Here is a 24119-nt window from a genome sequence, read left to right on the forward strand (position 1 = left end):
TCTTCTTCCAAGTGGCAGTTCTTCATTCGTGACCAACCAGGAAGAGGAAGAGACAAGAGAGGGGGTTTTCACAGTTTCACTCGTCCTATTGTATCATGTGATTAATGATAGTGGCAAAGATTGGCTTTTATAGAGTCGAAGACAATCCATACCAAGGTATTCAGATGCACTGAATGACATGACCCCAAGATGCGCTTCAACCTTAAATCACATTACTAAGCATGTAGTGTTATTTATAATGTATATTTTTATAATACTTAATGCTACAAAGAAATTTAGAGGTACCGATCTGATTAGAAAGTTCCTGAATGTTTCAATTCATACAGGTATAAGGCACTTGCATGTTCCCCCACAAGCGCCAACGATGGTACCACTTGTTTTCCATTAGGATGTGATGCAGTGATGTGGCTAGGTCCCATTCTCTCCCTTTGGCAGTCTCCTCCTTTCCTTGGTGTAGTGCTTGACAACCCGATTGGGATTTGCAAATTGTCATGGGCAGGATGGCTTGTTTGGCTTTAAACTACATTTTTCAGGGGTCAAAAGCTGAATTATTTACAGAGCTGTCTCTGGCATAGCTTCAGGGTTTATAGGCCTCTGGTGATATGTTCATCTCAACTGGCTGTGTGCTACCTTGATCCAAATAAACTCTCACCAATGTAATCAGAAACATTCTGATTTTAAAGCAACAAAGTCTATCATTCATGATTAAATGTTTGCTAAGATTTACTTTTGTAAGTGATTAAAGTGATTAGCTGTTTTGCTGAATTGCGCAAGTTCTGGAAGTGCTTTATTAATTGAAACCTGTCCATTCATTGGAAAATCAGAGGGTCATCGTGACCCGAAGTATAGATGGATATACCTGAGGGAATTTGACTAAAGGAGAACTCTTCTCTTCTCTCTTGGTTTTTAAATAATTCAATTAGGTAGTTTACTCTCAAAACATCCCTCTGCTAAATACCATTTGCTATATGCTGCTGTATTATGCAGAAATGCATCTTGTAACGTTGTGTGATCTAAACTGCCTGACATTCCCAATAATTCAACTTGGTCTCCCACCTCTCACTGTGCTGAAATATTCTCTTGGACTGTCAGCCATTTTCCTGTAGCCAAAACAGTGTTCCACAGCATACATCCACGTAAGTAAATGATTTAATCAACCTTATGGATGTCTTGAATTGCATTAGATGTTGTTGTAATTGTATACAAAAAATTTATTTTGGCTTTGGTTATGCACTGAATGGGAAATGTATGTCACATCACTTTATGTCCGTACTGTGAATAATAACCACATTCTGGTGTATTAAAACAGTGATGCTGCTGTTTGCTGTAGATATAGTCCTGTATGAGTTGGCAGAACAAACCAGATTGATGAGCAGATTTTTCCAAAACCTCTGGCTTAACTCCCTAATTCTATTTTTCAAAAGTTAGTAGGCATGAAATATTGTCACTTTTTGGGTACATTATTGCTGCTTTCTGCTGTCAGATTGACTCAGTTGGTAGCACCCTTACCTCTATCAGAAAGTTGTGCATTCAAGTCCCATTTCAGGACTTGAGCCCAAATTCTAGGCTGTTCCAGTACAGCAGGAATGTTCTTTAGTCAGAAACACCACCTTCTATGTGATGTTAAACTGAAGACCCCACTGCCCGTTCTGGTGGTTGAAATAGACATTAAAGATCCCATGGCACTATTTGAAGAAGAGGAGCGAGTACTCCCATTGCCCAGACACTTCGCAAGGGCCAAGATCGCACAAACAACAATGAGCTTTAGTGATCATAGTTGAGAAATATCTGGCTGCTGCATTTACTTACCTGCACCTGAAAGTAATTCATTGTCTCTGAAATACTTGGAAACATTTGTGAGAAATGTGATAAAGCACAGTATAAATACAGTTCCTGGGAAGAATAACATTGCACCACCTTGTGTTCTGCAGTGTGCTAATATAGAACCGGGCATGTGTTTTTTTAATCTTTTTTAAATAAGATTAGATCACAGGGATCACTTTTCCCAGCATGCATTATAGCCATGGCATCACTCTTCCCCACCCCACAGCCAGTGAGCTTAATGTCGGTGATGGGGAAAATTTAGAGATTATAATGGACAAAATGTATTGGCATTTGGAAAAGTATAGGCTAATAAATGAAAACCAGCATGGTTTTATTAAAGGCAAATAGTGTTTGACTAATTTAAAGTTCTTTGATGAAGTAACTGAGAGGGTTGATGAGGACAGTGTGGTTGATGTGTATATGAACTTTCAAAAGACGTTTGGTAGAGTACCACATCATAGATTTGTTACCAAAATTAAATTCTCGAGGATTAAAGGGACCAATAGATCCAAAATTGGCTAAGGGACAGAAAGTAGTGGTGCAATGTTCCCCCTAATTTATTTTTGAGTGTGCGGTTCCTATTAATAGGTTGCATGGCCCATTCAGAGTTTTGCATGTGTGAAGTCTCCCATTTGAAAAGCCGGTCTCTCTGGGTGCGTGGTACCTCCAGAGCTTAACAGGAACGTTGTAATGGGGAATGGTTGTTTTTCAGACTGGAGGGAAGTACACAGTAGTGTTCCCCAGCAGTCAGTATTAGGACCATTGCTCTTTCTGATGTACATTAATGACTTAGATTTGGGTATGCAGGGCATAATTTCGAAGTTTGCAGATAATACAAAACTTGAAAATGTAGTAAACAAAGAGGAGGATGGTAACAGACATCAGGAGGACAAACAGACTAGTGAAATGGGTAGACATATGGCAGATGAAATTTAATGCAGAGATGCGTGAGGTGATAGATTGTTGTAGGAAGAATGAGGAGAGGTAATATGAACTAAATGGTCCAATTTTAAAGTGGGTACCGAAACAGTGAGACCAGGGGATGTACCTGCACAAATCTTTAAAGGTGGCAGGACGAGTGAGAAAGCTGTCCTAATACAGTCATACTACTGAGTCCGCTTCCTCCACCCTGTAACACTTAAAAGGGAATTGGATAAGGGAAAACATTTACAGGACTATGGGGAACGAGCAGGGTAGTGGGAGTAATTGGCTAGCTCCACCAAAGAGCCAGCACAGGCTCGTTGGGCCAAATTACCTCCTCCTGTGCTGTATCACTCTCCATATAATGAACATGGCAGGAAAGCTCTGCTGATGACTTTGTTTGAACCATGACACAAAAGATGCATTGAATATTGTACAAGATTACACAGCTCCAGCAAGTGTTTTCTTATTTTTGTCAGTCCAGTGTTTTAAAATATAAAACAGAAAACGTACTCTGGTTAATGAGTTGATTAGTTGCCATTTTGAAAAAAAATGTTTCACTTAATTAGGAACTGTAAAAGAGAAACCTTTCTGCAGAAAGAAATTGGTGAATCGTGTTTGACCCCTCTCTCTTTCTGCCCTCACTTCCCCTCCTGAATGTAATAACTCCTGGCTGGGAAACAATTCTACAGTTATCAGGCATCCTCCAATATCTTTCCCAAGTGGCCATGCTCCATGCATGAGCCTAGGCAATAACCATTCAGGGGTTTGGAGGATCAACCAGTTAGGAATGGGCACTCCACATGATTTTTTTTTAACCCTCTCTAATGCATGGACGGAGACCTGTTGGTAGTGCTCCTACATGTGGCGAGATCGGCAAAATCCACTGCCGAGATTGAACCTGGGACCTTCCTGGTCCGAATGGCTCAGCTGATCTTTTTTTCAGAAAAGATCCTCGGTGTATTCTTAGTACAGGTCAGTTTAATAGACTGTCCAATAAAAGTGTTCATCACAAACTACCAGAGCATTGTTCTGTTTGCAACTTTCAACTACAAATCTAACTTTATTTATTTAATTAATTTCTTTTTTTCCCAAATAAAAATTGTGCACTGCAGCTTTTTATGGGCAGTTAGATTTTTTTTTGTGTTGCTAAATTTGCTTGATAAAGTCCTGCTGCATTTCGTGAGAACTTCACCTTTTGCTGCGTTGACGTCAGATGACATTTGCCCACAGGAAGTGTCTTATCATTTGCTGAACAGTGGCTAATATCTTGTGGCTGAAGCATTCATCTATGAAAATGAAATTATTTGTCAATCTTGTTAACTTTGCTTCGGTCACTATTTTAAAAAAATGGGATCTGCCCCGGTGCCTAATAGGAATTCATTTGTGATATCACTTCAAATAGGCAGTATAATGAAATAGTATTTTTTGAAGTAAAGATTTAAATTCAAATGAACCAATAATGAATGTTTTCGGTGCAAATGGATTTTCGTAATTTCAGACGGTGGATTTGCATTCATTTTTAGAGCATTGTGAATTGAGTAGTGTCATCATTGTGCAGCTGCTTTTGAAACTGTAGGTTACAGCCTCATTCATTAGCTTTAGTTGATTTACACCCTTGTAAACTCTGGCTCCATTCCATGCCTCAGTTATCAATCTCCTGATCACCATGTCAACTGCCCTTGTGTCTAAAATGTTTCTCACAAGTTTATTTCTTAGTGTGTGTTTTTAAAATTATTTTATGTGTATTTGAACACCAATTTAACTTTGTACATAACCCTGTTTAGAACACACATAACAGGCCTCCTGCTCCCAAACATTATCAAATTATTAGTATGATTGTGTGGGGCATTGGTCAGAATCAGTTGTGATTCATCCTATGGTCAAAGAATACCTACTTCAGTAAGGTAGCCCATGGAGCCATGCTGCAGCAAGCATTAATGCCTTCATAAGATGATGGGCAAAATTGTGGTGTGTGTGTGTGTGTGTGTGTCCGTCCTACCCACTTACTCATTTTGCAATATCTGAGTTTCTTGCCATTCATTGTCCCTCTTAGTTTGGTACTATCTGCAAATTTGTTTTGAGTTTCTGAATCCAAGTCATTGATCTAAATTAGTAACTAGTGCTGCCAATCTTCACCATCTGATGCCATATTGCCTACTTCATTATTGTGTAAAAATTCTAAGTTTATTCATGATAATTAATGTTATTTTACATAGAACTGAAGTAAGAGTAATGATTCTATTTTGTTGCCCTTTCGGAATATGGACATCATGTTCAGCCTGCTGCTACACTGCAGCTTATTCCTGTGGCCACTTTAACCACTACGAAATGCACTACTTTATGAACTATCAGTTGGTCTCCTAAAATGATGCAGATATGCTCACAGACAGAGAGATAAAACCTTTTCTTACTCTCTGTTGCTAATAGATAGTAGTCAATGAGATTGACACTATAATAATGGGAAAAATGCAATGCTATAAAATATATGGTCATAAGTGAGGGTGGTGCTACATTGTAGAGATATAGGGATCAAGTTTCAGCCGCCCGCTAGAATGGCGCACATCGGAGAGGCCCGCCTAATTTATAGAACAAAAATTGCGGCGAATACTTGCCTCGCGATTCTCAGATAGCTGTAGGCCCAATTCCACCTCGGCGCTGCGCAGCAGGAGCTGCTGGGGGCGGAGCTACAGCCCTGCGCCGAAAACACTGCCGGCAGCTGCGTGCGTGCGCAGTAGCTGCCGGCGTCCTGTCTCCGGGGCGACGACCCTGTCCCAGGCCGAAGGGACGTCGCCCCTATCCCCAGCCGAGTGGCGGCGGGGCCCGCCCGGCCTCTCACTGGGGGTGGGCCCCGCCCGAAGAGACGTCGGCAGCCCGGCATTGGCTGGGTGCGGGCCCCACCCAAAGTCCTCGGTGGGGCCCGGCTTCCTCGACGTTGACGGGGCCCGCCCGCCCTGCATCTTGCTGGGGTGGGCCCCGCCCGAAGAGTCAGCGGCAGCAGCCCGGCATCGGCTGCATGCGGGGCGGTTTCTTCATCGTCTTCTCTTCTCTTTTTCTTCCCCCCCCCCCGCACCCCCCTCCACATCTACTTCTCTTCTACCCCCCCCCCCCCATCCCCTTCTCTTTTCTCCCCCTCCACCCCTCTTCTCCCTGGTGCTGCAGTAGGTGAGGAGTAGAAATAATTTTTTATTTAGTGATTTCAAATTTAAATGTTTTTAAAAAATGTATTTGGATTGATTTATTGATTTATTTATTATTGATGGCTCTTTATTTGTAAAAGTGAAGTGTTTAATGTTTGTAAACCCCCCCCAATATCTCGTTCCCTACCCCTGATTTTATAAGTGTAGGCAAGGTTTTTCTGAGCGTACAAAAATCTACACTTACTCCATTCTAAGTTAGTTTGGAGTAAGTTTTTGCTGCCTAAACTTGCAAAACAGCCATAAGTGGTCAGACACGCCCCCTTTTGGGGGGAAAAAAAATCTGTTCTAAAATGAAACTGTTCTAACTCACTAGAACTGGGGCAAACTAAAGGCTGAGAATTGCAATTTCTAAGATACTCCATTCTAAACTAGTTGCTCCAAAAAAATAGGAGCAACTCAGACCGAAACGTGACCCCAGAATGTCTCGCAGCTGTATTTCAAAAGCTGATAAATCATGGCTAACAAATTTGGTTTATATTTTGACAAATCAAATCATGGATAGATTTTTGTCATTCATTCTAACTTGGCCCTTTTTAATTAAAATGTTATTTTAAAAATGTGATGTTTTTTGTTAGTTTTCATTCAAGTAATGTTTGTGGTCATTAAGGGATATGATGCAGTGCGTTGTTTCTGCACAGCAGGAAATTGTGCCCCATTTCTGACCACAGTGGTTTTCGTTTCACATCACAATGCAGTCTGAACAAACGTCGATGGGTGCAAGAAGTGGGCTTCATTGGCATTTTTCTCTCAATAACAAATGTTGTGTATGCAAAATGTTTTTTTTTATACCTTTGAAAATTAAGCAGAAACTAGTAAGTTGTTTACACATTTCATTGACAGAATCAACCGGAGCTGGTTACCACAATAACACATGCAATACTGTAATATCCTTCCGATCTAGCCTTATGATCCGTTTCCCTTCTAAAATAAAGTTGCATCAGTGCACAGGGGATATGGTAGCATAGTGGTTATGTTGCTGGGCTAGTAATCTGAGACTTGGAAACGTGAATTCAAATCCCACCAGGACAGCTGGAGAATTTAAATTCAGTTAATCAAATAAATCTGGAATAAAAAGGTAGCATCAGTAATGTTGATCATGAAACTACCGGATTGTCATTAAAACCCATTTGGCTCACTACTGTCCTTTTGGGAAGGAGATTTGCTGTCCTTAACCCGGTCTGGCCTTTATACGTGACCCACTGTTCTCTTAATCACTCTCAAGTGTCCCTACAAGCCATTCAGTTGTACCAAACCGCTAAGAAAAATTATAATAAAATCGAACAGACCACCTGGCAAAGGCACAGAATGTACTTTGGATGGAAGACTTCAGTGTCCATCACCAAGAGTGGCTTGGTAGCACCAATACTGACTGAGCTGGCCATGACGGTATTGGTAGGAGTGACCACCGCAGAGTTCTTGTGGAGACTAAGTCCCATCTTGACACCGAGGACACCCTCCATCGTATTATGTGGCACTACCACCGTGCTAAATGGGATAGATTCAGAACTGATCTAACAGCTCAATACTGGGCATCCGTGAGGCGCTGTGGACCACCGCCATCATCAGCAGCAGCATTGTATTACACCACAATCTGTAATCTCATGGCCCGGCATTACCATAACCACCAAGCCAGGGGACTAACCCTGGTTCAATGAGGAGTTCAGAGGTGCAGCTCTGGTGTACATAAAAATGAGGTACCAATCTGGTGAAGCCACGTGATCGGACTATGTGCATGCGAACACCGGAAGCAGCATGCTATCATCAGAGTTAAGCAATCTTAGAGCCAACAGATCAGATCAAAGCTCTGCAGTCCTGCCGCAGTCAGTCATGAATGGCGATGGGCAGTTAAACAACTAATGTGAAGAGGAGGCTCCATGAACATCCCTATCCTTAGTGTTAGAGGGGCCGAGCACGTGAGTGCAAAAGACAAGGCTAAAGTATTTGCAACCATCTTGGATGATCCATCTCTGCCTCCTCCAGAGGTCCCCACCATCACAGAAGCCATTCTTTAGCCAATTCAATTCACTCCACGTGATGATCAAGAAACAGCTGAGCGCACTGGATACAGCAAAGGCTATGGGCCTCGACAACATCTCGACGGTAGTGCTGAAGATGTTTTCTAGCACTAGCCTCATCTCTAGCCAAGCTGTTTCAGTACAGCTACAATACTACCATTTAGCAGACAAGGGAAAATTGCTCTGGCATATCCTGTCCACAAAAAGCAGGACAAATCGAATCTGGCCAATTAGTGCCCCATCAGCCTACTCTCAATCATCAGCAAAGTGATGGAAGGGGTTGTTAACAGTACTATCAAGCAGCACTTACGCACCAATCGTGCTCACAGATGCTCAGTTTGGATTCTGCCAGGACCACTCTGCTCCAGACCTCATTACGGCCTTGATCCAAACATGGATAAAAGAGCTGAATTTCAGAGATGAGGTGAGGGTGACTGTCCAAGGCAGCATTTGACCAAGTGTGGCATCAAGAAGCCCAAGTAAAATTGCAGTCAATGGGAATTAGGAAAAGCTAGCACAAAGGACGATGGTTGTGGTTGTTGGAGGCCAATCATCACAGCCCCAGGGCATGGCTGTAGCAGTTCCTCAGGGCAGTGTCCTAGACCCAACCATCTTCAGATGCTTTATCACTGGCCATCCCTGCATCATAAGGTCAGAAGTGGGGATGTTTGCTGATTGCACAGTGTTCAGTTCCATTCGCAAATCCTCAGATAATGAAGCAGTCCGTGCCGGCGTGCAGCAAGAGCTAGACAACATTCCGGCTTGGGCTCATAAGTGACATTACATGCACACCACACAAGTGCCAGGCAGTGGCCATCAACAAGAGAGAGAGTCTAACCATCTCCAAATGACACTTGAGGGCATTACCATCGTCAAATCCCCCACTGTCAACATCCTGGGGGGTCACCATTGACCATAAACTTAATCAGACCAGCCACATAAATACTGTGGCTTCAAGAGCAGGCCAGAGGCTGGGTATTCTGCATCAAGTGACTCACCACCTGACTCCCCAAAATCTTTTGACCATCCACAAATCAGGAGTGTGATGGAATACTCCCCACTTGCCTGGATGAGTGCAGTGCCAACAGCGCTAGAAGCTCAACACCGTCCAGGACAAAGCAGACCACTTGATTGGCACCTCATCCACCATCTTAAGCATTCACTCCCTTCACCACCAACGCATTGTGTCTGCAGTGTGTACCATCTACAGGATGCACTGCAGCGACTTGCCAAGGCTTCTTTGGCAGCACCTCCCAAACCCACCACCTCTACCACCTAGAAGGACAAGGGCAGCAAACGCACGGGAACACCACAAATCACACACCATTCTGACTTGGAAATATATCGCCACTCCTTCATTGTTGCTGGGTCAAAATCTTGGAACTCCCTTCCTAACAGTTGCAAACAAGATTTTTTTTTTCAACTTTTGTAAAGTGAGTTTAATAAAACAGGAGAAATGGGGTTACTTTGGGTTTAAAATTTTCAATTGGATTGTTGTGACTTAAGTGTTGTGCAGGATTATGGGAACAGCAGTAAGCAATTCGGTCCCTGGAGCCTGTTCTAGCATTCAATTAGATCATGACTGAAGTATATCTCAACTCCATTTACCCACTTTGCTTCCATGGGCCCGAAATTGACGGCCTTACCGCCGAAATTCCTCCTCGAGTTGCGCCCAGTGCCACTTTCGATTTGGGCTGGAGCGGGCGGGAGGGGAGAACCGCTGCGAACCGCCCGCTGACGTAAGTGGACTCCCGCTCGCCGAGATGCCATATTGATGCGGGTGGGAGTCGGCGCCAGAACGGAGGTGGACCGTTGGCTGGAGGCTGATCTGTCCGCGACAGTGAATATGAAAATCTGAAAAAAAGGTGAGTAAACATTTTATAATTTTTTTTTCTTTACAGGGACTTACCTGGATGGGGTTCCCTGAAGGTCTTCCGCTGTTTTTTTTTTTGGATGCTTTTCCTTTTCAGGTCTTCGACCCTCCCTGGGCTCAATTCCATCCTCGGTGGCACTTGAGTGGCAAGTGCCTTTGCCGCCAAGATTGGGAGCTCCCGCTGGCTGCCGCCCAGATTGACTTTACAGCCAATGAAGTACTTTTGACGTGTCGTCGCTATTGTAATGTAGGAAACGCAGCAGCCAATTTGCACACAGCAAGCTCCCACAAACAGCAATGTGCTAATGAGCCGAAAAATCTGTTTTTGGTGAAGTTGATTGAGAGATGAATATTGGCCAGGACACCAGGGATAACGTCCCTGCTCTTCTTCGAAATAATGTCATATTATCTTTTACGTCCACCTGAGGAGGCATCCGAAAGACGGCACCTCCAACAGTGCAGCACTCCCTCGGTGCTGCACTGAATTGTCAGCCTAAATTTTTGTGCTCAAGTATCCAGAGTGGGAGTTGAACCCGCAACCTTCTAACTCCTTGGAGAGAGTGCTATATAAATGCAAGTTTTTCTTTTAACAAAAATCTATCTCAGTTTTGAACTTTTCCCCAATCCCCAAAAAGCTGTCAATTGAAGAGAGTTCCAGATTTCCACTACCCTTTGTGTGAATAAGTACTTCGTGACATCATCCTTGAATGGCCCAGCTTTAATTTTAAGGTTATGCCTCCTTGTTTTGGACTTCTCCACCAGACGAAATAATTTCTCTCTCTCCTTTTAAACTCCTTGATTTGATCACCCCTTAATCTTCTACACTCTCGGGAATACAAGTGTAGTCTATGTAACCTGTCCTCATAATTTAACCCTTTTGATCTCGTTATCAATCCGATGAATTTGCATTGCACCCCCTCCAAGACCAGTATATCCCTCCAGAGATGCAGTGCCCAGAACTGAAAGCAGCACTTCAGATGCGGTCTAACCAGAGCTTTTTACAACGGTAACATATCTTCTATCACTTTGTATCCCTTTGAGATAAAGGCTAACATTTCATTTGCCTTTTAAATTACTTTTTCTATCTGTCTTCTAGCTTTTAGTGATTTCTGTACATGGAAATCTCTAAATCTCTAAATCTCTCTGCTCATCCACAGTTCCTAGCTTCTCACCATTTAGAAAATACTCAGATCTATCTTGGGTCTAAAATAGATGACCTCCCACTTCCCCACATTGAAATCCATCTGCCACAGTTTTGCTTAATCTGTCAATGAGTCTTTGCAACTTTGTGCTCTTGTCTACATTATTTACTGTGGCACCTAACTTAGTGTCGTCAACAAATTTGGATATATGGCTCTCTATTCTTTCTCCCAAGCCATTGATAAATATAATGAAAAGCTGAGGCCGCAGTATTGATTCCAGGGGGACATCAGTAGTCATACCCTGCCAATTGGAATATGTACCAATTATCCTTAATCTTTGTCTCCTATTCCCTACCCATGTCAGTAGGCTGCCTCCAATTCCTTGCGCTCATTTACATTTTTTCTAATCCTCTCCTGTGCAGAACAGTGTTTGCCAGTCACCACAAATGGCTAATTGGGAATGCAGAAGTGGCCAATTGCATTTCTGATTAGTAAATTAAAAAAATGAGTAATAGACACCGTTGGACATTTGATCTCAGTACTCATTTGCATGCCATATGCCTGTGTACTTTAACTTTTTTGTGCGTTCGTTGGTAAAGTTTAAAACAAAATGCAAAGTGTGTGCGTGTTTTAATCAGTGAAAGTGTGTTACTTCCTTGATTACTGAATGGTGGTAAATGTTAAGTAAATATACACGTGAAGAACATTTATCTGTACTGTGCGTGCATGTAAGGCGTTTTCTTCTTAAACTAGTGCATGTGGCTAAAATGGTGTCCCATCGCCACACCTGTATTTGTCATCAGCAGTATTTGTTGGACAACACTGGTATAGAATGCTTGTTCCAAGCAATGGGGAACCGTTCCAGACATAGTTTGATCCAGTCAAGCAGGAATAAAGGGCTAGACTCCTAAATGTAACTTTAGGAGTAACTACGTCACCCCCCGAGATAATGGTTATAGTAGACTGCCACCTAGTGCAGTGAATTTTGAAATATTAGGAAGAAATACAAATTACTGATGGAACAGCGTTTAAAGGTTTATGGGATTAATGCAAAGACAGGAGGGAGATGGAAATGATGAGCAGGTCATTTTCATGCCCTTGGAGGTGGCTTGTAACAGCAGCACTGAAATCTGGAGCAAACCTGCTCATCCTGTCATTTTGTTGTGGTTTTGATTCAGTTGCGAAACAAAATGTGGAGAGAGGGCTACAATAAATTGATGCCACTTACTGAAGTAATAAATTGTGTGCTTGTCTTATAACAAAGTAAAGTAGGACATAAGTTTTCTGCAGAATCTATGAATGGCCTTTGATGATTCAAATATAAATTACTAAATATATATCAACAAATTATATGCCAGTTACTGGTTCCTGTCTTATAGGGTCTGTGAATGAGTGAGTGTGTTGCATTTTCTTGCTCTGTCAAAGTACACTGATTGTGGTGCCTCAGTTGTTTTATTTTAATCTACTGAATGTGAACTATAGATTAACAGAGAGAAAGAACTTGCATTTATATAGCGCTTTTCAAATTACAGCTGCGTCCTATAGAATGGGCTGGCAAAATGTTGCAGATAATTAGATTTATGCATAAAGGGGGTGTCTATCAATATTGAGGGATTAGGACATGGGACCAGAATTTAACGGATGCATCGTTTGTGGAGGTGAGCTTGGAGGATTTTCTTTTCCCTGCCGCTGAGTGTTACTCGGTTCATAAATTGATGAGATTGCACTGCAGTATTTTTCATAACTTGTATGGTTTACTTTACATTTAAGGAAAAAAATAACTGATATCACTATGAATGGTTTTAACTTGACGAGGGTGGAGCAGGATAAAGTTTTGAGTGTGGTTCTAGCACCTATTTGCAATGTAAGGTAGCGATGAAATAAACCACATTTGCTGTGCACTGTCAGAAATCATCATGTAATTTTTTTTTAAACTGCGTCTTACTGACAGCCAACATTAATCAATCCAGCAAATTTACTTTAAAGTTGCTGTCGGCTGAGAGCATGAGTTAGGAGCTGGCAGCATTATTACCGGGTCTCCCGTAATATGAAAGCAATCAGTGTGGTAAGGTTCCCTTTTTAATTGTTAAGAAATTACTTATTAAAGAGTAAACATGAAACTTTATTATTCTGCTTTAACCTTCCTGCAGGTGAAATGAATAATCATTTTCAACATCATAAAGCTTGCGTGACAGTTTGCCATGCATGTTCCTTGTAAGCAACTGTAATATTTCAAGAAACTTAAAACCTGAAAGAGCAGCTGGCTTTTTTTAGCTAAAAAACACGGTTAATACTTTAATTTGCTCCATTGTTTCAGCAAGCACAAAGCTGGTGTAGCATGTGATTTATTTTTTGTCAAGAGGCTGAAGGCGTAGTAAGAATTCTACATCAATTCCAAAAAAATGGCACCCCAGGCTTTGTTAGTTCTGTAAAGCAAAAGTGACAGATTTCAGATAGTAAAGGACATGGTCAGCTGTTATCAGACGATTAGATGGTGTTTGAAAAGCCCAAGCTGTAGCACAATACCAAATATCTAGATTTTGTACCTTTTTTAAAGCAATGCACCAGACAGATCAGCCATGATCTTATTAAATGGCGGAGCAGGTGCGAAGGGTCAAGTGGCCTACTCCTATTTCTTGTGCTTTTGTGATGCAATGCAATGCAAAGCATTCAAGGTGGATTAGGATGCAGTAAATATATTCAGCTCATAGCAAAGTGGTACCAAGTTAAGTACAAGAAAGAAATGTTTGAAAGGTTACTTGATGTGATATGAACATGGGGACAGTCAGTGGATGCAGACTATATACAATGGGCGGATTTTTGAGAGGTTTGCGACCGGATTTTTGCTGCAATTTGACCCTCTGCGGCGAAAACCCAATCACACAGCTTGGGTGGGATCCTCGGGTACCTGTTTGCGGCGGTGCTTCCAAGTACCGCCGGGGAGAGGTGCGCCAACGTGCAACGACTCTGATTGCGTTTGTGATTGAGTTTCGGTACCCTCCCGACCCGTACGCCATGCCCCGAATAGCAACAGGTCAAACCTGGCAGCAGTAAAACCTGCAAAAAAGTAAAGTTAAAGTTTGAATTTTTAAATTTTTTTGACAGCGATTACTTCATTAAGGGTGTTGTAAATGTTTTGTGAATGTTTTTTGGAATCCCCCCCCCCCCGCCTTCCCAAGGCCTCTCTCGCAGCGCTCCCGGTCCCAGACTAAAGTTGGCGAGGATCGTGTTTTTGTGGCGAGAGTATTTGTGCAACGTCTCCCTTTGCGATGCAGACCCAAAGGCCGAATGTTAGGCCTTAAACAGTTCGTGCAGCGAAAACATTAATTTTCACTTATTGCTTGCGTTTTCGCCCAAAAACCCCAAAACCTGAAAATCCAGCCTAAGAGGTCTTTAAGTATCAGATGTAGCAATAATATAAAAAATGTGAAGACGATATAAAGAGACTGGACTGAATTTCTTGGAGTTTCTATCGGCAGAACTTGTAAACGAATTGCTATAAAAACCAGTATTTACAGCACAAGTAGTCCGTTTGGGCCAATAGGTCCATGTCGGTGTTTATTCTCTACACGAGCCTCCTCCCACCCCTCTTCATCTAATCTCATCAAATCCTTCTATTCCTTTCTCCATCTCGTGCTTATCTAACTTCCCCTTGAATGCATCTATGCTAGTCGTCTCAACTACTTCTTGTGGTAGCAGGTTCCACATTCTAACCACTCTCTGGGTAAAGAAGTTTCTCTCGAATTCGTTATTGGATTTATTAGTGACTATCTTGTATTTATGGCAAGTGGAAACATCTTCTACGTCTATCCGATGAAATCCTTTCATAATCTTGAAGCCCACCCCTCAGACTTCAAAGAGGAGCCCAAGCTATATGTGTTATAAGAAGTGTTAAGGCACTTGTAAACATTTTATTAGTCAAGAGATAGAAAAAGAAAATGTTCAGGTTACAAACTAATAAAAATAGGATAAAAATCAAGCAAGACTTTTCTATGTTAAAGGCACTCTGTAAATGCAATTTGTTGTAGCTTTCAAAACTGCTGTCATCACCCACCTCCTCAAAAACCCTACCCTAGATTCCAAAGTCACAAAAAACATTGGGGCCGAAATTTCCCCTTCCCTTAAGGCCTGCTACCAGCGGAAATTGGCGGCCAAGCAGCGGAGTGGAAGGGCCGCCGATTTTTCATCGAATGGCCGCCATTTTCAAAAATCTGCTCCGGCAGTGACCCATTTCCGCTGCTGCCGATCCGTCCTAAGTGCGTCATCAGGAGTCACCGCCGAAGTGCGCCCCCGACCCCGAACGCGAAATTCCACACACAAAATCTTACTCCCGCCGCTTGGTGCCACTGTGCTTGCAGTGCTTGTAAAATGGCGGTATGGCGGCCATTAAAAGGCATAACCTACTGCCGCAGCTGCCATCTATTTTTTTTTGTCGGCCCAGCCGAAACCCTCCCTGGTGAACTTAAAGAATTGCAGAGGCTCTCATCTTTAAGTAAAGGGGCGAGACGTGGTGATGTACCAGCATGATGACGTCATCAGCGCTGAGTGACAGCGGCAGACACTCCGCCCGCCCCACCACTTCCGCCCCTCTACTTACCGAACTTCCGCTTACTGCTGTACTTCCGCCCCCATTATGGACTGACTTCTGGGCCGCTCGGGGGTAAAAAGAGCCAAAGAGCGGAATTTTGCACAAGAGGCCACCACATCTAACGCTGTGGTTAAAAACAGTCGAAATACGCTGGGAGCCGTGTTTGCGGCGGGGAGCAATTTCAACCCCATTGACTTTGACCATGGTGCACTATTCCTCCTCCTCCTTTTCTACCTTTATGCATCCTTAGACATGGTTGACTGTGCCATCCTCCTTCAATGCCTGTTCTTCATTGTCCAGCAGAGTGAGACTGCCCTCACTTGGTTATATCTATCCAATCGTAGCCAGAGATCCAATCGTATCTCTTGCAATAGCTTCTAAACCATTACTTCTGGAGTCCCTCGGATTGCTCCTTGGCCTCCTCCTATTCCTGATCTACATGATACCCCATTGCGATATCATCAGAGACATGATATCTGGTTCCACATGCATGCTGATAACGCCTAGCTTTACCTCCCCACCACCTCTCTATTCCTCCACTATCTCTGTTGGCAGCCTGCTTATCTCACATTCAGTCCTAGATGAGCTGCAATTTCCTCCAATTAAGCATTGGGAAGACCAAAGCTATTGTCTTCATCCCCCATCAGAAACTTCCCTCACCACTAATTCCATCCCCCTCCCCAGCGACTGTCTCAGACTTATCCAGACTGTTCACAGCCTATTTTACCCCGAGTTGAGCTTCCAACCCCATGTGCTCTCCATCACTATGTAGACCTCCGTAACGTTGCCCATCTCCACCTCTGCTTCAGCCCATCTGCTACTGAAACCCTCATCAATGCCTTTTTCCAGACCTGACTTCCAGTACTCTCCTAACCAGTACACCATTCTACACCTTCTAAACTTGATCTCATCTAAAACACTGCCCGTATCCTAACCCATACCAAGTCCCACCCATTCATCACCCCTGTACTTACTGACTTACTTTGGCTCTCAGTCCACCAACGTCCAAAATTTAAAATTTTCAGTGGTAAAACACCTCCATTGTATCGCTCCTCCCCATCTCCAAGAACTCTACATTCCTCCAATTCTGTCCTCTTTCGCACCCCACTATTTTTGTCCCACCATTGGCCGCTGTATCTTCAGCCACCTCGGTGTTCTGGAATTCCCTGCCTAAATCTCTCCACCTCAACCTTTCTCCCCTTCTTGAAGACCCTCTTTAAAACATAGTTCTTTGACCAAGCTTTTGTCACCCCTCCTAATGCCTCCTTTGTTGGCTCCGTGTCAGTCTTTTGTCTGATTACACTCCTGTGAAGTGCCTTTTGCAAGTTCTTGTTGAGTAATCTTGAAATTTAAGATGGATGAGTTGAGCATTGCTACTGATATCTTTACAGAACTATGCATCTAAGCAGATTGAAGCTAGTTGGGAACATAGGGCCCAAGTTTTGGCTCGAGTTGCTCCTATTTTTTTGGAGCAACTATTTTAGTATGGAGTATCTTAGAAATCTTAGTTTGCTCCAGTTCTAGTCAGTTAGAATAGTTTCGTTTTAGTAGTTTTTTTTTCAAAAGGGGGCGTTACCAGCCACTTACGCCTGTTTTGCAAGTTTAGGCAACAAAAAGTTACTCCAAACTAACATAGAACAGAGTAAGTGTCGATTTTTGTATGCTCAGAAAAACCTTGCCTACATTTTATAAATTAGGCGCAGGTAGCGGGAGATTGGTGGGGGGGAAGGGAAGTTCGAGGATTTTACAAAGCATTAAACACTTCACTTTTACCAATAAAGAGCCATCATCAATAATAAATGATAAATAAATCAATCAATCAAAAAAAAATTGATTTTTTTATTTTTTAATCAATAAATAAAAAATTAAGTTTCTACTCACCTGCAACACCAGGAGCCCTCCAACAGCCTGCCGAGGTGCTGGGCGGGCAGGCCCCGCCGCCAAAGAGGTAAGGGCAGTGGCGACGAGGCGAGGGATGGTGAGGCAGGCAGGGATAGGAGCGACGTCCCTTGGGCCAGGGAAAGGGTCGCCCGGAGACAGGACACGCTGGGAGGGCTCGGAGCTGCTGGGAGGGCTCGGAGCTGCTGGGAGGGCTCGGTGCTACTGAGCACGCGCGAAGCTGCCGGCACTCTTTTTGGCGTGGGGTCTGTAGCTCCGCCCTCAGCTGCTTGTGTTGCGCAGCGGTGACTGTTAAACAGGCCTGCTGGACTCGGAGAATCGCGAGGTAAGTTTTAGGCGCTTTTTTTATTCTAAAAAATAGGCGGGCCTCTTGGAATGCATCGTTCTGAGAGGACATTTGAAACTTGGGCCCAAATAAGTCTCATTTAAAGAAGTGGAGCATAGTAAGGCTTTGCTTAATATTTTTACCTGCAGTTTTATAGAGGTGCCTGAACAATTGAAGGATGTCTTATATAAACTTCATTTTTCAAAAAAAGTAAGAGATTAATTGGGAAAGGTTATATTCTAATGTCCATATATCAAAGAAAACCGTCAGAGCATTCATACCGAACATTCGTATGGCTTGAAGGAAGAGCTTTTGAGTGGGATTTTTTTTTTAGCTGCAGTCAGTAATCGCAATTCTCTTGGAATTCTATGAGCAACTAACTAAATATTCAGTATCCACCAATGGATATTCAGTGTCGGTATGATGTGTAGTATTTGAGTTTCAAGAGATATTTGACCAGGCTCCATATCTGATACTTTAAGAATTAGAGCTCTGAGTTAATGACCAAGGTGGTGTTTACTCTGCCTGGGAGCTGAGAGAGGAAGAGAAGCGATCCGGGCACTACAGTGACTAAGGAATGACGGATTTTAATGTGGATACAAATGTTAGCTAGTGGATGTTACTATACAAGAAATAAGCATTAACTGTGTGTGCAATGGATGCATGCCAAAGATAAAAAGGAAATGCAGTTTGGCTTTAATTTTTGGTGGAGCCAAAAATATCAGGCCAATTGGGAGGTGCGTTTACCTGAGAAATGGCGTACTTGGGTCTACAAACTGTGGTGGAGCAGGTTAGGGTAATGTGACTGCAAACATGTTATGACACTTGCACTGCAAGCATAGAACAGAAGAAATAAGTAAAATGAATAAATAAATCGATCACCATGTTTGCAGTGAGACTGGTGGAGGGGGAATCTTCATCTCTCCAGTTTCTTTAGTAGTGTGTCTGACATGCCCCCACTAACACTGTCAATTAACTAACTGCTTTATATTTAAAAAAAAAGGCTTGAACATCTGGTTGTTAAAAGATCTGATGATTTGAATAAGTAAATATAGCTATCAAAAATTTTGTTAATGCTTTTTGTTTGCTTTTTTCTTTAATTGCAGGGTAATTGAATGCCAAGGACTTCCTCTTGTAAATGGACAGAGTGGTGATCCCTATGCGTCTGTCTCTCTGGTCGGTCCTTCTAGGTACAGTATTGATTCTAAAATTGTACAGGTATTCCCAAATTATAATTATAAATAATATAGTGCTTATACATGGAGTAACAAACTGTATTTGCATGAGGAGTGTGGGAGAGCTTAAAATGAAGAGAATCTATTCGTAGGGACATGGTAACAGGGCACTTAGTAAATCATAATAGGATTGGGCAGAGTCAACATGGATTTATGAAAGGGAAATAGTGTTTGACAAATCCAATAGTTTTTTGAGGTTATAACTAGCAGGATAGATGAGTGGATGTAGTGTATTTGGATTTTCAAAAAGGTGCCACACAAGAGGCTATTACACAAAATTAGGGCTCCTGAGATTGCATGGATTGAGGATTGGTTAAGGGACAGAAAACAGAGTAGGAATAAATAAGACATTTTCGGGTTGACAGGCTGTAACTCATGGGATACTGCAAGGATCAATGCTTGGGCCTAGTGTTGTCTGTAAAGAACCTGCGCAGTCAGCTTGCCAGCATTTAAATGTAAAAACTGCGAATGTGCAACATTTTGAATGGCCTGCGTAGGGCCAAAAAAAATTGCAGGGAACCTAGCTTGGGCCTCAGCTATTTACATAAGAACATAAGAAATAAGAGCAGGAGAAGGCCATACGGCCTCTCGAACCTGCTCCGCCATTTAATACGATCATGGCTGATCAGATCATGGACTCGGGTTCACTTCCCTGCCCGCTCTCCATAACCCCTTATTCCCCTATCGTTTAAGAAACTGTCTATTTCTGTCTTAAATTTATTCAATGTTCCAGCTTCCACAGCTCTCTGAGGCAGCGAATTCCACAGATCCACAAACCTCCAAGAAGAAATTTCTCCTCATCTCAGTTTTAAATGGGTGGCCCCTTATCCTAAGATTATGCCCCCTAGTTCTAGTCTCCCCTATCAGTGGAAACATCCTCTCTGCATCCACCTTGTCAAGTCCCCTCAATCTTATACATTTCAGTAAGATCATCTCTCATTCTTCTGAATTCCAATGAGTAGAGGCCCAAACTACTCAACCTTTCCTCATAAGTCAACCCCCTCATCTCTGGAATCAATGTAGTGAACCTTCTCTGAACTGCCTCCAAAGCAAGTATATCCTTTTGTAAATATGGAAACCAAAACTGCACGCAGTATTCCAGGTGTGGCCTCACTAATGCCCTGTATGACTGTAGCAAGACTTCCCTGCTTTTATACTCCATCCCTGTTGCAATAAAGGCCAAGATTCCATTGGCCTTCCTGATCACTTGCTGTACCTGCATAAAGTACCCCCAAGCCCCGCTGTACTGCAGCACTTTGCAATCTTTCTCCATTTAAATTTTAGCTTGCTCTTTGATTTTTTTTTTCTGCCGAAGTGCATGACTTTCCAACATTATACGCCATCTGCAAAGTTTTTGCCCACTCACTTAGCCTGTCTGTCCTTTTGCAGATTTTTTGTGTCCTTCTCATACATTGCTTTTCCTCCCATCTTTGTATCGTCGGCAAATTGGCTACGTTACACTCAATCCCAAGTTGTTAATATAGATTGTAAATAGTTGAGGTCCCAGCACTGATCCCTGCGGCGCCCCACTGGTTACTGATTGCCAACCCGAGAAAAAAACATTTATCCCGACTCTCTGTTTTCTGTTGGTTAGCCAATCCTCTACCCATGTTAATATATTACTTCCAACCAAGTGATTTTTTATCTTGTGCAGTAACCTTATATGTGGCACCTTGTCAAATGCCTTCTAGAAGTCCAAATATACTACATTCACTGGTTCCCCTTTATCCACCCTGTTCGTTACATCCTCAAAGAATTCTAGCAAATTTGTCAAACATGACTTCCCCTTCATAAATCCATGCTGACTCTGCCTGACCAAAGTTTGCTTCTCCAAATGTCCTGCTACTGCTTTTTTAATAATGGACTCCAACATTTTCCCAACCACAGATGTTCGGCTAACTGGTCCATAGTTTCCTGCTTTTTGTATGCCTCCTTTTTTAAATCAGGGCATTACATTTGCAGTATTCCAATCTGCTGGGACCTCCTCAGAATCCAAGGAATTTTCATAAATTACAATCAATGCATCCCTGCCGCTACTTCTCTTAAGACCCTAGGATGCAAGCCATCAGGTCCAAGGGATTTATCTACCTTTAGTTCCATTATCTTACTGAGTACCACCCCCTTAGTGATTGTGTTAAGTTCCTCCCCCTCCTATAGTCCCTTGACTGTTGGAATATTATTAGTGTCCTCTACCGTAAAGACTGATACAAAATATTTGTTCAGAATTTCTGCCATCTCCATGTTCCCCATTACTAATTCCCCGGTCTCGTCCTCTAAGGGACCAACATTTACTCTAGCCACTCTTTTCCTTATAATTGTTATCTATTTTTATATTTTGTGCTAGTTTACTTTCATAGGGCCCAAGTTTCCACAAGAAAAAAAACGGGCGCCCCTCCGAGCTGGGCGCCCGTTTTTCGCGCCAAAAACAATCCTCGGTATTCTCCATCTACTTACAGGTCCTGTGGCACTCGGCGCAGCCAGCACGAGTTGTGGGGGGGCGGAGCCAGGTCCCTGCGCTGAAAACAGTGCCGGGACCTCTGCACAGGCGCGCTACAGTCGGCACGCAAGTGCAGTAGCTCCAGGCGCCGAACTGTGTGGGAGGGGCCCGAAGTACGCAGCCCCTAGCCCTGGCCCAATGGCCTCACTGGGGCTGCGTGAATGAGGCTCCTCCCACGGCCAGCTCCTGCTCCCCCCACCCCCCCCACCGACCAGACCCGACATCCGCCCCCCCGCCCCGACACGACACCCGCGCTCCCCCCCCCCCCCCCCGCTGACCAGACCCGAGACCTGCTCCCCCCGACCCCCGCTCCCGTCCCCCCCCCCGCCCCGACCCGACACACCCGCTCCGCCCCCCGCCGAGACCCGCTCCGACCCCCGATCCGAGACCCGCTCTCCCCCCCCCCCCGCCCCTGTTCCCCGACCCCCTCCCCCCCTCTCTTCCCCCCCCTCTCTCTCCTCCCCCCCCCTCGTCTCCCTCTCTCCCTCTCTCTCTCCCTCTCTCTCTCCCCTTCTCCCTCCCTCCCCGTCTCCCTCTCTCTCTCTCTTTCCCTCTCTCTCTCCCCTTCTCCCTCTCCCCTCCTCCCCCTCCCCTCCTCCCCCTCCCCCCTCCCCCTCCCCCCTCTCCCTCCCCCCTCTCCCTCCCCCCTCTCCCTCCCCCCTCTCCCTCCCCCCTCTCCCTCCCCCCTCTCCCTCCCCCCTCTCCCTCCCCCCTCTCCCTCCCCCCTCTCCCTCCCCCCTCTCCCTCCCCCCTCTCCCTCCCCCCTCTCCCTCCCCCCTCTCCCTCCCCCCTCTCCCTCCCCCCTCTCCCTCCCCCCTCTCCCTCCCCCCTCTCCCTCCCCCCTCTCCCCCCCCCTCTCTCTCTCTCCCTCCCCCCTCTCTCTCTCTCTCTCCCCCTCCCGCTCAGCGGCACGAACGGCTGCAGAATTCTCCCTGGCTGAAGCACTTTCACACAGGTAGGAAGATGGTTTATTTAATCTTTTCTTGGCTTATAAATGTTTATTCAGGTTGGATTTATTTGTATAATATTTGTAGAAGTATAAATAAGGATTTATTGTCGAATTTAATGAGTTCCCTTCCCACCTCGTTCTGGACGCCTAATTTGTAACCTGCGCCTGATTTTTTAATGTGTAGAACAGGTTTTTTCAGTTCTACAAAAATCTTCACTGGCTCCATTCTACTTTAGCTTGGAGTACATTTTCACTGTGGAAACTTTCAAATCAGGCGTCAGTGGCCGGACACGCCCCCTTTTGAAGAAAAAATTCTGTTCTAAACTAGAACTGTTCTACCTGACTAGAACTGCAGAAAAAAAAATGTGGAGAATTGCGATTTCTAAAATAGTCCGTTCTCCACCAGTTGCTCCTAAAAAATCAGGCGCGAATCATGTGGAAACTTGGGCCCATAGTCTATCTTCACTTAATCATTTTTTTTTGTCATTCTTTGGCTTTTAAATGCTTCTCAATCTTCTGTCCTCCCACTAGTTTTGGCCACATTGTATGCCCTTGTTTTTAATTGGATACCGCCCTTTATTTCTTTAGTTAGTCACGGATTGCTATCTTTTCTCTTGCGCCCTTTCCTCCTCACTGGAATATATTTTTGTTGAGAGTTGTGAAATATCTCCTTAAATGTGCACCACTGTTCATCAACCGTCATATACTTTAATCTATTTTCCCAGTCCACTTTAGCCAACTCAGCCCTCATACCTTCATAGTCTCCTTTATTTAAGCTTCGTACGCAGGTTAGAGATCCAACTTTCTCAGCCTGCATCTGAATTTGAAATTCAACCATGCGAAGATCACTCATTCTGAGGGGATCCTTTACTAGGATCCTGTCTCATTACACAGGACCAGATCTAAGATAGCCTGCCCCCTAGTTGGTTCCGTTACATACTGCTCAAGGAACCCGTCCCTTATGCACTCGATGAACTCTTCCTCAAGACTACCCTGACCACTTTGATTTGTCCAATCAATATGGAGGTTAAAATCACCCATGATTATTGCTGTTCCCTTTTTACAAGCCCCCACTATTTCCTGGTTTATGCTCCGACCAACAGAGTTGCTACTATTAGGGGGTCTATAGATTACACCCACCAGGACTTTTTCCCTGTATTATTCCTTATCTCCACCCAAACTGTTTCAACATCCTGATCATTTGAGCCAATATCGTTTCTCACTATTGCAGTGATTCCATCCTTTATCAATAGAGCTACCCCACCCCCTTTTCTTTTTCTGTCTGTCCTTCCAGATTGTCAAATACTCATGAATATTTAATTCCCAGTCCTGGTCACCTTGCAACCACGTCTCTATCAGATCATACCCGTTTGTCTCAATTTGTGCTGTCAACTCATCTATTTTGTTACAAATGCTACATGCATTTAGACATGGTGCCTTTTAAATATGTGGGTTTTTTTACCCTTTTTTTCCTGCTTGTTTCCTCTCTCCTTCAAACTTAGTTACTTTCTTTTTGCTTTCTAGTTCCAGCTTTACTCCCCTCCCTACTGAATCTATTTTCAGGTTCCCATCCCTCTGCCAAGCTAGCTTAAACCCTCCCCAACAGCACTAGCAATTCACCCCGCGAGGATATTGGTTCCGGCTCTGTTGA

General features: G+C 43.7%; 1 protein-coding gene across 3 annotated transcripts in view; it reads left to right on the forward strand.

Moving 5' to 3' along the window:
• Positions 1 to 24119, forward strand: part of rasa2 (RAS p21 protein activator 2) — a 238845-nt gene that overhangs the window by 110218 nt on the left and 104508 nt on the right. For all 3 annotated transcript variants that reach the window (XM_070883864.1, XM_070883865.1, XM_070883866.1), the window contains exon 6: positions 18894 to 18977. In XM_070883864.1, the coding sequence (XP_070739965.1) occupies positions 18894 to 18977 (84 nt within the window). The remainder of the gene's footprint in view (positions 1 to 18893; positions 18978 to 24119) is intronic.

The sequence above is a fragment of the Pristiophorus japonicus genome, chromosome 6 (genome assembly GCF_044704955.1).
Source record: "Pristiophorus japonicus isolate sPriJap1 chromosome 6, sPriJap1.hap1, whole genome shotgun sequence".
NCBI lineage: Eukaryota > Metazoa > Chordata > Chondrichthyes > Pristiophoridae > Pristiophorus > Pristiophorus japonicus.